Genomic DNA, 16,553 nt, shown 5'->3' with positions numbered 1-16,553 from the left:
CATTAGTGTTTTAACAGAACGTATATATTTTTAAATGTCTATAATTTTAACAGTTACTATTTATATTAAGTACAAATTGCACGTTAGCCCAAGGAATTTGTTTGTTTTAGATCTTTGAGTTCAACTCATGAAAAATGGGAACAAAAATAAAAGTGTTGCGTTTTTTTTGTTCAGTATGATTTCAAACGGTAATACTAACCGCCGGAAGTTTTACCACAGTCATCGTTATTAACATTTATTGTTACATGCCTGGTTGGATTTTATGGGTTCACTCTGGCAGTCGCTACGCCAGAGTGGGTAGGCTCGTCACCCACTTTTGTTTCTCGCAACCTCAAGCAATTAGCCGAGGAAGAGCTCGTAAAAAGCTGGGGCACTAATATCCAGAGGTACCACCGTATTATATTTTTACACCAGTCTTTAGGAAGTTGGTCAGGATATTTGAAGGACGCTTAAAGGTTAATCAAATGTTCATTAATTGATAAATATATATCTATATTGCCAAAAGTATTTGGTCACCCATCCAAATGATCAGAATCAGGTGTCCTAATCACTTGGCCCGGCCACAGGTATATAAAATCAAGCACTTGGGCATGGAGACTGTTTCTACAAACATTTGTGAAAGAATGGGCCGCTCTCAGTGATTTCCAGCGTGGAACTGTCATAGGATGCCACCTGTGCAACAAATCCAGTCGTGACATTTCCTCGCTCCTAAATATTCCAACGTCAACTGTTGGCTTTATTATAAGAAAAAGGAAGAGTTTGGGAACAACAGTAACTCAGCCACAAAGTGGTAGGCCACGTAAACCGATAGAGAGGGGTCAGTGGATGCTGAAGCGCATAGTGCAAAGACTTTCTGCACAGTCAGTTGCTACAGAGCTCCAAACTTTATGTGAACTTCCAATTAGCCCACGTGCAGTACGCAGAGAGCTTCATGGAAGGGGTTTCTAAACCATACATCACCAAGTCCAATGCAGTGGTGTAAAGCACGTCGCCACTGGACTCTAGAGCAGTGGAGACACCTTTTCTGGAGTGATGATTCACGCTTTTACATCTGGCAATCTGATGGACGAGTCTGGGTTTGGAGGTTGCCACGAGAACGCTACATTTCGGACTGCATTGTGCCGAGTGTGAAATTTGGTGGAGGAGGAATTATGGTGTGGGGTTGTTGTTCAGGAGTTGGGCTTAGCCCCTTAGTTCCAATGAAAGGAACTTTGAATGCTCCAGGATACCAAAACATTTTGGACAATTCCATGCTCCCAACCTTGTGGGAACAGTTTGGAGTGGGCCCCTTCCTCTTCCAACATGACTGTGCACCAGTGCACAAAGCAAGGTCCATAAAGACATGGATGACAGAGTCTGGTGTGGATGAACTTGACTGGCCTGCACAGAGTCCTGACCTGAACCCGATAGAACACCTTTGGGATGAATTAGAACGGAGACTGAGAGCCAGGCCTTCTCGACCAACATCAGTGTGTGACCTCACCAATGCGCTTTTGGAAGAATGGTGGAAAATTCCTTTAAACACACTCCGCAACCTTGTGGACAGCCTTCCCAGAGGAGTTGAAGCTGTAATAGCCGACATCATATTGAGCCCTATGGGTTAGGAATGGGATGGCACTTCAAGTTCATATGTGAGTCAAGGCAGGTGGCCAAATATTTTTGGCAATATAGTGTACATATTTTTAATTTCTGCCAACATTTGAGAGACCAAACATCTAGGGTTGCAAAGGGGTGGAAAGTTTCCCGTAAATTTCCGGAAACTTTCCGTAAATTTACCACGGGAAGTTAAGCTCATGTAGTTTGGAAATTTTGACCATTTTTTGATTATTCAAAGTTGGACACCGTCCATCTTATTCTGTAGAATAAGATGAGAAGCTTGTAAAACACTAATGCAATGCCACACACAGACATAAATAGTCAGCTAAACAATTGGAATAGTCTTTAAAAATATTTTACTGATGGACAAATGAATAGAAATAGGCTCGATGAATAAATGAACACGCACTATAACTAAACTATAACCTACATTCTTGTATGACAACAGAATGGCTAGCAGAACAGAAGGCAGAGGAAACTACACGTTTTGATTTAGTATTTGAACTTTACAGATCACAAAAAAGGTAAATTCGGATCGCTAACGTTGTTAGCAAAAATGAATGGGATTTAACATAGAGAAAATTAGTATCACGGCTAACGGAGAAATATTTTCGGTTCATTATGAGACTGTGGTGGTACATAAACCTAGCTAGCTAGAGATATTGGCCCCAAAATCATTTAACAATTACAGGAACAGCTAGCTAGCTAGCTTGAGTGGAAGTCTGCTGGAGTGGTCTACAGTCATACAGTAACAAGCAATTACACCTCTATTCAACTTAAATACTATAGATCAAATATATTTACCCCAGTAATATCATCAAAACTTACCTGACTGGATGAAGTCCTTGGGCTCAAATACTAGTGTGGCCTGGAGTGTGTAGCATGCTGGGAATTATCTGTGCATGTGATGGAAGAATGCACTGCACATGTGGTGGAGGAATGCACTGTGAAGGGTTGAAATTCAACTGAATTTGCATTAAATCAGGTTGTTTTAGCCAATAATCATGCTGCAAGATATAGCATGTTGCATTCAATGTTTATTCCCATTAATTCCCGTTAATTCCCATGGAAGGTTTCCAACTTTGAATATTCCCGGAATTTTGCAACCCTACAAACATCACATCTGGAGCTTATTTGGGCAGTTTTTTTTTTAGCTCACTCCAAACTCTCATTTTTGTACCTATCACTGTAGAAACTAAACATCACATGCCTTTGACATAACTGAAGTTAGCGTAACAGGTTTGAAAACATATGTTTTTTCATTTCATCAAGCTGTCGTCCCCCATGCTAAAAAAAAAACCTTGACCTACAACATCGAGTTAGTTAGTTTAGTCTTTATTTGAAGGGACAATGCACAGAAACATTAAGCTCAAAGACAGATATGTTCTGTACCAGATTATAGCTAAATAGCTAATTTCCATCTGCAGTCCCTGGCTACCTAAATTAAAGGGATACAAAAATCATGCAATAAAATTATGACAATAAAATCATACACAAGTATTATGAAAAAAGTCATTAAATGCCCTTTCATGGACACATACTTAATATACAATACAACCACACCTCATTTACATCATAACACAATACATGCTCTTGTTCACATCTGTCATCATTTGTAAAAACAACCTTGATTTTAACAGACACACCTGACAATTTACAACAAAAATGCTCTCATGGATAAATATAATATATATATATATATATATATATATATATATATATATATATATATATATATATACATATATACATATTATAATAAATATAATAATATAATATATGGGGCAGCACGGTGGAAGAGGGGTTAGTGCGTCTGCCTCACAATACGAAGGTCCTGAGTAGTATTGGGTTCAATCCCGGCCTCGGAATCTTTCTGTGTGGAGTTTGCATGTTCTCCCCGTGACTGAGTGGGTTCCCTCCGGGTACTCCGGCTTCCTCCCACCTCCAAAGACATGCACCTGGGGATAGGTTGATTGGCAACACTAAATGGTCCCTAGTGTGTGAATGTGAGTGTGAATGTTGTCTGTCTATCTGTGTTGGCCCTGCGATGAGGTGGCGACTTGTCCAGGGTGTACGCCGCCTTCCGCCCGATTGTAGCTGAGATAGGCTCCAGCACGCCCCGTGGCCCCAAAGGGAATAAGCGGTAGAAAATGGATGGATGGATAAATATAATACACATTAAGTTCAGCTTACTAAAAAACATAGCCCAGCCTTTTCTCGAACTTGGGACTGGATGGTTTAAGAATGCCATACTTGCCAACCCTCACGAATTTTCCGGGAGACTCCCGAAATTCAGCGCCTCTCCCGAAAACCTCCCGGGACAAATATTCTCCCGAAAATCTCCCGATTTTCAGCCGGAGCTGGAGGCCACGCCCCCTCCAGCTCCATGCGGACCTGAGTGAGGACAGCCTTTTTTCAGACTGGAAGACAACAGGGTGACAAGAACTAAATCATCCATACTAGAGATAAATTGTATTATTATGTTTATCTTACTTAAAAATAAATATATTTACTGATTTAAAAAAAAAAAAAACGAAATACATTTTTACTATATTTTGCTAAAAACATCAAAATGAATTGTATTTTTATTTGTATTTTTTCTGACTCCTTACTACATCCAGCCATACAATTATACATTAAAATAAACATATTTGAAATAATTAATTTTAAATGATCATAATTCATTTAAAATGACCATATTTAATTATTAAAATAATTGCTTGTTTACTTTAGCATTTTATTCATTACATTTTGAAGCTCTCAGAAGCCAAGTTATGTTATATTCCTCAAGATTTATTTATGCAAGTTTGAAGTATCAATTATCTAAACACAGTTTTGTTTGCATATTTTCAGGATGTAGATATATATATATATATATATATATATGTATATATATATATATATATATATATATATATATATATATATATATATATATATATATATGTGTATATATATGTATATATATATATATATGTGTGTATTAGAGATGCGCGGATAGGCAATTATTTCATCCGCAACCGCATCAGAAAGTCGTCAACCATCCGCCATCCACCCGATGTAACATTTGACCAGAACCGCATCCGCCCGCACCCGCCCGTTGTTATATATCTAATATAGACGATGCAAGGCATTAGCGAGGTTATAAAGCTTTTGCCTGTTAAAGAAAGGAGACTGATCCAATGCAGCACAGACATTCGCGTGCCACGCTGTCACGGCCCAGACGCACACCAGTGCGCAATCATGTGGGAGCCGCGCTGAGCGCACTTCCAAGCGCGTCTCGCTGCCGGCGACGGCCGGGTATGGGCCCGAGGCTCCAGCGCCAACCATTTTCAGGGCTAGTTGATTCGGCAGGTGGGTTGTTACACACTCCTTAGCGGGTTCCGACTTACATGGCCACCGTCCTGCTGTCTATATCAACCAGGGTGAGCCCCACCCCTTTCGTGAGCGCACTGCGCGCGGAGTGACCCCTGTTACGCGCCCCCGGCAACAGGGGTGGCGGGCAGGTAAGCTGCGCGGACGGAGCGCGCGGAGTGACCCCTGTTACGAGCCCCCGGCCACGGGGGTGGCGGGCAGGTAAGCTGCTTACCTGCTGCGCGTGACGCCGGCCGCGGCGAAGGCGGACGAGGCGGGGTGTCGGTGCGGTGGTGACCCTGGACGTGCGTCGGGCCCTTCTCGCGGATCGCCTCAGCTACGGCTCCCGGTGGGGCCTTCTCGGGGGAAGGGGCCTCGGTCCCGGACCCCGGCAAGGCGTCCCTTCTCCGCTCCGTAAAAGTGTCCATCTCTTCTTTTTTTTTTTCTTCTGTTGTGGCATATGCTGCAGGTGCCTGCTCGTTTTTCGTATGTGGGTAACAACATTTAACTATGTATATATATTTCCGAATTGGTTTAACTGCCACCCGCCTGAATCTATTTAAAATCTTTTTTTTTTTTTTTTCAACCGCCCGACCCGACCCGCGGATAAAATCAAATTTTTTTAAATTTCATCCGCCCAATCCGCGGATAATCCGCGGACTCCGCGGTTGTGCCCGCAAACCGCGCATCTCTAGTGTGTATATATATATTTATATGTATATATATATGTGTTATATATATATATATATATATATATATATATATATATATATATATATATATATATATATATATATATATACATATATATATATATATATATATATACATATATATATATATATGAAATACTTGGTGAATTCTAGCTGTCAATATACTCCTCCCCTCTTAACCATGCCCCCAACCACGCCCCGCCCCACCCTTGACCACGCCCCCCGTCCCCCGCCCCTCACCTCCCGAAATCGGAGGTCTCAAGGTTGGCAAGTATGAAGAATGCAGACTTTTGAAATTACAGTAGCTCCAATCTCCTTGTCCCTATTTGTTTGCCAGAAAGGCAAAATGTTCTAAACGGGAGACTTATACGACGGCGGAGGGTTTTCAAGCTTGGGCTTCTCCTTGGCACTGTCGCTATCCAAAGACATTGTATGTTTACCGAGTAGACGCTGGACTATACTGTATCTCCAGGCACACTCCACCTCACTAAATGTGTTCCATGTGTTTAATGTCTGAATGTTCCCTAAGGAAGAAGTAACCATACCATATGTTTGTTGACTCCGCCTCCCCTCCCTGTCATCCTCTGCAGGAACATGGGTGACATTTGGCGGACAGATAACAGATGAGGTGAGAACATAAAACACTTTTGTCGCTACCTGTCAGGCAAGGCTGACAAATGGAAACTGTCCACATGTTCTGGCAAATCCTTCTATTTTCATACATTATCCAGCACATGTTCTGTGATCTGTGATCATCAGTGATCCTTTATTTCCCCCCCCCCCCCCCACCCCCCCACCCACCCCCTCTCCGTTCTGTTTTCTTGTCCCTGCGTTCTCAACAGATGGCAGAGCAGCTGATGACTCTGGCGTATGAAAACGGCATCAATCTATTTGACACAGCGGAGGTCTATGCTGCCGGGAAGTGAGTATATCCCTGATCCATCTTTTTAAAAAGCTCCCACCTCGTGACTGATTAAATGGAGATTATAGGCTAGTAAAAAAAAAAAAAAATGGCCTTGATCTCAGCTGTGCGCTCTCCTGGTATGCACTGCAGGTATTTTTTTTATTTTATTTTTACGACTCATGAATTGCCTCGGCGTCAATTCAAGCTCCTCTTTAAAGGAAACACAATCTTGGACTTGCTGTTGTGTCGAGCTGCAGAGACTATGTGCAAGCCAGCGTCAGTTGACATAAATGCCTTCGGATGTGTTTATCCTGCAGTGTAATTCTAGAAATAAACTCACAATGTCATTGTCAACTGTTTTTTACTGGGATTATCCAGCACAGCGACAAATGTCTAACACTTTCCATTGTCATTGTTGCTGTTTTTATTGAAGCCTTCCATGTACAAATCTAGTACACCGTTATTGTCAAAGCACATACCAGCACACATGTAATACAGATATACTTTTTTTTTTTGTAATCGTTAGACAAATAGTTAATGATGGGTATATGATGCCTCATAGAGGGTCTGGCACACTCACGACCTGTATCAACACTGCATTGATACTGTTTTAGTATTTCATAATGGTTATTCGCCATCTACTGGATTAAAAATTGCACTACATTTGACCGGCAAATAAAATGAACTGCTTCTATGTATTTTTCAAGATCCCCATTTAGCTGCTGCAATAGTACTAGCTATTCTTCCTGGGGTCTAAAAGGCAAAAGGGAATACACTAGGGCTGCAACTAACAACTAATTTGATAATCGATTAATCTGTCGATTATTACTTCGATTAATAATCGGATAAAAGAGACCCAACTACATTTCTATGCTTTCCAGTATTTTATTGAGGGGAAAAAACAGCATACTGGCACCATACTGGCACCATACTTATTTTGATTATTGTTTCTCAGCTGTTTGTAAATGTTGCAGTTTATAAATAAAGGTTTATAAAAAAAAATGTTTAAAAAGGAGCCTCTGCGCATAGCATAGATCCAACGAATTGATGACTAAATGAATTGCCAATTATTTTTATAATCGATTTTAATCGATTAAATGTTGCAGCCTTAGAATACACATGTAATATGGCGTCAAAATGTAAACAAACACCATTGGTGTATCTACACCTGATTTATTTATTTATTTATTTGAATTAGGACAATGCATATTCATCAACATAGAGCAACAATGTAAATTAGCACAATAGCTAATTTCCATCCGTTGTCCTAAGGCAGGTTAATACAGTAAACATTCAACGGGTCATGATAAAAAAAGAATACTTAAATCACAAAACAGTACACATTACAAGCATACCATAAGCACAGACCATGGACAAAAAAATAAATAAAACAAACAACAAACAAACAAAAATGTGGATAATCTAATTATGCGTGCATATTATCCACTGTAATGATACCAAGTACAGGAGCGTATCTTGTCAATACTACTATGATTACATAGATATTTTTTAGCATCACAAAATATTTGTTCGTTTTTAAAAAATGTTTTTTATGTTTATAATCTCAGGAAATATGTCCCTGGACACATGAGGACTTTGAATATGACCAATGTATGATCCTGTAAGGACTTGGTATCGGATTGATACCCACATTTGTGATACCATCCAAAATGTATGTAAAGTATCAAACAACAGGAGAATAAGTGATTATTACATTTTAACAGAAGTGTAGATAGAACATGTTGAAAAAGAAAGAAAGCAGATATTAAAAGTAAATGAACAAGTAGATTAATAATTCATTTTCTATCACTTGTCCTTAATAATGTTGACAAAATAATAGAATGATAAATGACACAATATGTTACTGCATATGTCAGCAGCTAAATTAGGAGCCTTTGTTTGCTTATTTACTAATAAAAGACAAGTTGTCTAGTATGTTTTTTTGAGGACAAACTTGCAATAAGAAACATATGTTTAATGTACCCTAAGATTTTTTGGTAAAATAAAGCCAATAATGCCATTTTTTGTGGTCCCCTTTATTTAGAAAAGTATCGAAAAGTACCAAAATATTGGTATCGGGACAACACTAGTGGGATGTATGAGGTCCAAATTTAGGATTTAATACCAGTGTCGTCATAAAAATAATAGCACGGGCACGAGGTTACGTTTTGGCAAATGTTCACCCTTCTGTGTGCAATGGTACAGGATTAGCAGGGTTAGATTATACAAACAAACACAAATGGAATGATAGCTGCTGTATTGACTTAATACTGTAGCGCTTCCACAGCTTCTTTTTCATGTTAAATTCCAGTGTGGATTAATCTAGTTTTGTACTAACACGTTGCTCAGAAATAATCTCAAGGATTAACATTTCCAAACAGTGTTTCTGATTGATCTTCTTCTTGGAGTGCACAAACTGCATTGACTTGAAGGCATGCTGTGTTTTTTTTTTGTATCAATGGTGAAAATCAAAGCCTTGTTTTAAGGAGAAGATGCTTGTACTTGCAAACGTTTGCGACGGCGTGTCACGTGTAAGTGGTGTTGCACAGGTGTTAACCCTGACAGCTTGCACTCGCACAGCAGCACAGAGGAGATTACATTGCACACACATTTTCAGCCTTTGCGGGTTTGCCTCATTGTGGAATTACTTTTGACGTTGTATTTGGAGGACTGATCGTTGGACTTTGTCGATTTGCCAAAACAGCATAACTACTGCTGGCTTTGTTTCTGTGAAATGTGACTCAATATGCATGGTCACACAAATACAAACAAGCACCGCTCAGCTCGCTATCAGCAAACACATATGGCGTCAAAGCGCTTTTGTAGAACGTCGACTTGGCGCTTCAGATGCATAATAATAGCGCAATAATGTGTGAAGCAGGGGACAAATTGGGAGAGTGTGAAAGCAATAAGATATTAGAAATGTATGAATAATGCAGCTTTTATCATGTGTTTTTTTTCCCGTTTTGTTTACGGTAATTGACAAGATAGACTGAGCTAGAATAAAAACCTAATTAATGGCTGGATGGAAAGGGCTATGTATACTTGGTGTTTGAGCCCCACAAATAACTCATTTCAGAGAAGGAACACAGGGTTGCATTGCGTAGGTGGGAGCCACAGATACACACACACACACACACACATTCTTGTATTTGTTACCTTCTTAATAATATATACATACTATGCAAATTAAAAAAAGGTAAGCTTTCAGTAAAAAAAAAATAATAATAATAATTTTTTGTTTGTAATTGGTTTTTAATCTTCATTATTTACTTCGGTATTACAATTTGTCTCTATATAATTTTTTTGTTGTTTTTTTTAAATACATTTTGGCCAAAGGGGGCGCACTTCAATTTCTTACACACACTTATTACATATGTTGACCAGAGGGGGAGCACTTCAAATGTTTACACACACTTGTTATTTCATATGTTGAGCAGAGGGGGAGCACTTTTAAAAACGGACAGACAGTCAATTTGAAAAATCCCTCTTTTTTTGGGACCACCCTAATTTTGATAGATTTCACCACCAGGGGTGCAAATGAAACATTCTCTATTAGATGCAATGGTTTTCCGTATTGGGACCATGATTTATGTCCTAACTTGTTCACCGGTCCTCATATGGAAGGTACTTTTCCTTGTTGTTGTCGTCTCAAGAAGGGTAGAAATACAAGAACACACACACACAATGCATTGTCTCTGCTGGCCAGTACAGAACAATTACATTTGGAACCATTTTTCCCAATGGAAATAATGTAACAACAAAAAATCATATTTTCCACGGTCAAGCTGTTCCTATCATATAAGATTTATAGTAGAAATCCGGCTACATAAAGAAAAATTAAAAACTTAAATCAGTGGTGTCAAACTCATTTTAGATCGGGGGGCCACATGAAGAAAAATCTACTCCCAAGTGGGCCGGACTGGTAAAATCAAGGCACGATAACTTAAAAATAAAGACAACTTCAGATTGTTTTCTTTGTTTAGAAATAGAACAAGCACATTCTGAAATTGTACAAATCATAATGTTGTTGGGGGTTTTTTTTGTTGGTTTTTTTTACAATTACCTGTTGCGGTTAATAGTGTATATACTTTATTTGTCATTATTTATATTTTCTGGATAAATTATGTGATAATGTTTATCAGTCAACACATTGGTGTTAATTTTCAAACTATTTCAATTACAGGATGTTATTTATGTAGTTTGATCATTTTCCTCGACTGATGTACTAACATCATGCGGTTTATTTTGTACATATGTATTATCATCTACAAAGATACAAAGAATTGCTATTGCGACATCCAGTGGACACATTTAGAACAGCGGTTTCTTTCATAAAAAAAATTCAGGTTAATTTTTATACTTAGCAAACTCATCCCGCGGGCCGGATAAAACCTGTTCGCGGGCCTAATCCAGCCCTCGGGTCGTACGTTTGACACCCCTGGTTTAGATATTGTTCACTTGTATTTTTTCTTTGTTAATTAAACATACTAAAACCACCTAAATTTAGGGTTAATCCTATGGTTCTCAGTTTTTCAGCCCCCTCCCACACACAATTTTTTCACACCCATCTCTGAATTGAAATACGTAATATGTCTATATGTGTCAAGCTAGTTTTACTCCAAGATTTACTACAAATAAAAATATTGTATAGTATTTTCTATATCAGCGGTGTCCAAACTTTTTTCACCATGGGTTGCATAGTATACAGAGGCCTTTTTGATATTGTTTTTATTGTGTTAAAAAACAATGATGAAAACAAACCATACATTACATAGAGACAGATTGCATATATATTTAAAGAAAAAAAATTATTGAGCAGCTCTGGCAGATAAACTGTTAACTGATAGTCTTGCGCAACACCCGGTCCATGTTGTTACCTCCATTCTTGTCTTTAGTCACATAAGCTAACAAAGAAACATGTGAGTCTGGCCCTCGCGTTGTTTTAAAGTAAAAAGACATCAACTGATTTCTAGTTTTACGCGATAATTGTTTTGTGTTTTTCCACTCATCTAAAGATTCTTATCGATCTAGGGGGCTGCTACCGGCGCAGCCGAATCGCTCACTTGTGAAAGCAAATATCTGGTCGCATCGGCTTATCTTTCGCAACCCTTCCACTACCGATGTTAGTAAGGATGTAACCCTTGCTACTGTACCATGTGGTCAAACAGATCTGTTTTCTTTAAACTCTTTAACGCACTCCAAATCAGTTATTAAATAATTAAAGTTGGGCTTGGCCCTTTAGTTCCAGTGAAAGGAACTTTGAATGCTCCAGGATACCAAAACATTTTGGACAATTTCTTGCTCCCAACCTTGTGGGAACAGTTTGGAGCAGGCCCCTTCCTTTTCCAACATGACTGTGCACCAGTGCAAAAAGCACGGTCCATGAAGACGTAGATGACAGAGTCTGGTGTGGATGAACTTGACTGGCCTGCACAGAGTCCTGACCTGAACCCGATAGTCCACCTTTGGGATAAATTAGAACGGAGACTGAGAGCCAGGCCTTCTCGACCAACATCAGTGTGTGACTTTTGGAAGAATGGTCGAAAATTCCTATAAACACACTCCGCAACCTTGTGGACAGCCTTCCCAGAAGAGTTGAAGCTGTAATAGCTGCAAAAGGTGGACTGACATCATATTGAACCCTATGGGTTAGGAATGGGATGGCACTTCAAGTTCATATGTGAGTCGAGGCAGGTGGCCAAATACTTTTGGCAATATAGTGTATTTCAGTGCTCGTCCTAATGAGCCCCATGGTGAACATGTCACTCATTAGCAGCCACATGGCGTCGGCTCTGCAGCACAGCTGGGACTGGACCCCGCTGACTGGAAACTGGAAGCACACTCACACAACACACACCATACTGTACGTGTGTGTTTGTTATAGGGTTGTACGGTATACCGGTATTAGTATAGTACCGCGATACTAATTAATCATATTCAGTACTATACCGCCTCAAATGAGGACATACTTTAATCCGACAAATTGGTCAATTTAGGCATCCAGTTTAATTTATATAATGGCGAGAAAGTCACAGAAGTTCACCTTGGAAACCTGCTGCGGATATGGGTACGGCCTGGCGCGAGATTTACTATGTATTCCATCACAGAGTCTGGGATGAGGTATTTGACGCTGGACAAAAGTTCCATGTTTTTAAGCACGTTCTCCACGGATTCGGTTAATTAGTACTGAATAATTAATCATATTCAGTACTATACCGCCTCTGAAAAGTACCGGTCCGCTGGACACATGAGGACTTTGAATATGACCAATGTATGATCCTGTAACGACTTGGTATCACATTGATACCTAAATGTGTGGTATCATCCAAAACTAATGTAAAGTATCCAAACAACAGAAGAATAAATGATTATTATATTTTAACAGAAGTGTAGATAGAACTTGTCGAAAGAGAAAGTAAGCAGATATTAACAGTAAATGAACAAGTACATTAATAATTCATTTTCTACCACTTGTCCTTAATAATGTTGACAAAATAATAGAATGATAAATGACACAATATGTTACTGCATATGTCAGCAGACTAAATTAGGAGCCTTTCTTTGCTTACTTACTACTAAAAGACAAGTTGTCTTGTATGTTCACTATTTTATTTAAGGACACACTTGCAATAAGAAACATATGTTTAATGTACCCTAAGATTTTTTGTTAAAATAAAGCCTTTATTTAGAAAACTATCAAAGTATCTAAATGATTTTAGTACCGGTACCAAAATATTGGTATCAGCACTAGTTTGTTATGAGTAGCATGACAACACTCTTATCATTTGAAAGCTATTAAATCATCTTTTGTGCGCTCCGCAGGGCCGAGGTGGTGCTGGGAAACATCATAAAGAAGAAAGGATGGAGGTAGGAGACGAACTTTTTAATTCAGTTTTGTGTTGTTGTTTTTTTTTCATATCCGTTTCCCCAGTCTGCCTGTAATCTTGTCATCTGAGGTGCACATATTGAAATGTTGTGAGCGGGAACCATGAGGTAGGATGAAAGATGAATGTGGGCTGTGGTGACATGCCCACACCCCCGCCTGTCTCCTCAAAGACACTAAATAATAGACCAACTTGCAGGGCCTCATATTTGACCCCACACTGATACAGCTTTGTCACTTGTACGCCTTCCACTCTCATTCATGTGTGCCGGCTGAGCGCCTGCACTGTGGGTGGGTGTGACGCTCAAAGGAAAGGTAGAAAGGAGCCATCACACACTGGACTTTTCATCCATCACCCACTCAGGTGGACCGGCTTGTAGCGCCGCATGTTATACCTGATGTACTTTCTTTGTTTCGCTATATTTGCAGACGCTCTACTCTCGTTATAACAACAAAGATCTTCTGGGGTGGAAAGTAAGTCTGTGTGCAAGTCACATTTCCCAAAGAGTGCCATGACACTACACAACCCTAATTGTCTAATGTGATATTTGTCATAACTCTATTGTGTTATTCTTTGCAGAGCCGAGACCGAAAGAGGTTTATCTCGAAAACATATCATAGAAGGTAAGTCAAAGACTTTCCGGGAAAAAAAGGTTTTAATTTGTTAAAATCTGAAAAAGATAAAGATAATAGTAATATGATTAATTAGTATCAATGGTTGAGGATTTATTTATATATAAACATTTATTAATTGCAAATAAACAATTAAAATTTAAAAACAATGGTATTAATCTGCATCAATGGTTATTTATTTTATTTTTTTTAATTGTAAATGAATAATATTTTAAAACAATGTGTGTTCTTTAAAATAAAATTGATAAAACTTTTGAAAACATAAAATAATTATCCAGTATCTCCCGTTTAACTTTTTATGGTTGTGTTCATGTATGTATTTATCTAAAATAATAATAATAATATATTGTAAATAAAAATATTTACCTTTGAATATTTCAAATAAAATAATTAAAATGTAAAATATATATATATATATATATATATATATATATATATATATATATATATATATATATATATACACAATTATAATCATTAAGGTTTTAACTTAAATGTCTATGTACTGTACTTAGTGTTAATTAATGATTAAAAATACAAATCATTAATTAAATAAGATATTAAAATAATGATCATAGCTAATAATCAACATAAAGGAATTAAAGGGATAAAACTAAACCATCAGAGAATGTGTAGAGCAGGGGTCCCCAAACTTTTTGACTGTATATATATATATATACTGTATGTGTGTATATATTGTCTTTATATTCCAGCGAGTTAATCCGTTTTGTCATTTAACATCAATTAACATGGGGCAGTATAGCTCGGTTGGTAGAGTGGCCGTGCCAGCAACTTGAGGGTTCCAGGTTCGATCCCCGCTTCCGCCATCCAAGTCACTGCCGTTGTGTCCTTGGGCAAGACACTTTACCCACCTGCTTCCAGTGCCACCCACACTGGTTTAAATGTAACTTAGATATTGGGGTTCACTATGTAAAAGCGCTTTGAGTCACTCGAGAAAAGCGCTATATAAATATAAATTCCCTTCACTTCACTAACATTGATGTTCATCAACATTTAACATTGTCACGTTATCGATGGGAAAATTCATTTTTAGACAATATGATTTGCCTGAACGGCTAGGAGAAACCGAGAGTAACAAGCGGTATAAAATGGATTAGAAAGGAAAGATACAATTTAAAAAAAAAATTTAAAAAAAAAAATTAAAACACTTTTTTTTTAACTAGGGACTTCCCGTGGGCCGGATTTTGGATGCTGGGGGGCCCGATCCGGCCCTCAGTTTGGGGACCCCGGGTGTAGAGACTCACCACTTTCACCTCAGCAAATTTTTGTTTTACTCATTCACTTATTCATTTTTCCATACCTTACATTGTGCTGGTGAAATTTATGTATTTATATTTATTTATTTATTTTTTAATGAAATGTAAAAATATTCATAAAAACAATAATTAATTAGTAAGAAGAGTTGAGCATTTATTCATATAAAATCATTTATTAATTGCAAATAAACAATTAAAATAGAAAAACAATGGTATTAATCATATTATCAATGTTCATTTATGTATTTTTTTTAATTGTAAATGAATAATATTTTAATAAAATTTGTGTTCTGTAAAATAAAATTGAGAAAACTAATGAAAACATAAAATAAGTATCCGGTATCTCTCTCTTGTTATAGTAGTATTCATGTATGTATTTACCTAAAATAATAATAATAATAATAATAATAATGTAAATACAAATATTATTCTTAAATATTTCACATAAAATAATTAAAATGTAAAAAAATATATATATATATTAAATACAATTATAATCATTAAGGTTTGAACTTAAATGTTAATGTACTGTACTTATTGTAAATAAATAATTAAAAATAAAAATAATAAAATGAATAAGATATTACAATAATGATCATAGCTAATAATCAACATAAAGGAGACTCACCACCTTCACCTCAGCAAGCATTAATTTTTTGTTTTACTCATTCTCTTATTAATTTTTCCATCCCTCACATTGTGCTGGTCAAATTTAATTTTAATTTGTTTGTATTTTTTTATATGGAATGTAAAAATATTGAAAAAAAAAAAAAATTACCTACATTATTGAAAGTTTTATGATAGTGACAGTTTGACCCCGAAACAAAATAATTATATTTCCATTATTATATATATATTTTTTTTTTTTACATTTTCAGTCAAATACGGACTTCTTTGACCCCCATACCTCATCCCTAAGCTGACTGTGTGTTGTTGTTTTTTTAGGTTTAAAAGCTTCTCTGGAGAGACTGCAGTTAGACTACGTTGATGTCGTGTTTGCCAACAGACCGGACCCCAACACGCCTATGGAAGGTAACACAACCTTGACTACTTAATAAAAAATATTATTTTTATTCTGTGGTGTTGCTTCCTCTTCTACAGTGGGAATAAGGCGTCAGACGCTGGAGACCTTTTAAATGCCAGAGTGCAGTGAGTGAGTGTGTGTGGGGTTGGGGGAGGTCTCAGCTGGA

General features: G+C 37.6%; 1 protein-coding gene across 6 annotated transcripts in view; it reads left to right on the top strand.

Moving 5' to 3' along the window:
- Positions 1 to 16,553, top strand: part of kcnab2a (potassium voltage-gated channel subfamily A regulatory beta subunit 2a) — a 216,074-nt gene that overhangs the window by 174,159 nt on the left and 25,362 nt on the right. For all 6 annotated transcript variants that reach the window (XM_061938783.2, XM_061938796.2, XM_061938819.2 and 3 more), the window contains 6 exons: positions 6,254 to 6,291; positions 6,506 to 6,585; positions 13,393 to 13,437; positions 13,883 to 13,927; positions 14,034 to 14,077; positions 16,309 to 16,395. In XM_061938783.2, the coding sequence (XP_061794767.1) occupies positions 6,254 to 6,291; positions 6,506 to 6,585; positions 13,393 to 13,437; positions 13,883 to 13,927; positions 14,034 to 14,077; positions 16,309 to 16,395 (339 nt within the window). The remainder of the gene's footprint in view (positions 1 to 6,253; positions 6,292 to 6,505; positions 6,586 to 13,392; positions 13,438 to 13,882; positions 13,928 to 14,033; positions 14,078 to 16,308; positions 16,396 to 16,553) is intronic.

The sequence above is a fragment of the Nerophis lumbriciformis genome, linkage group LG03 (genome assembly GCF_033978685.3).
Source record: "Nerophis lumbriciformis linkage group LG03, RoL_Nlum_v2.1, whole genome shotgun sequence".
Taxonomy (NCBI): domain Eukaryota; kingdom Metazoa; phylum Chordata; class Actinopteri; order Syngnathiformes; family Syngnathidae; genus Nerophis; species Nerophis lumbriciformis.
This window is presented reverse-complemented; position numbering and strand designations above follow the sequence as displayed.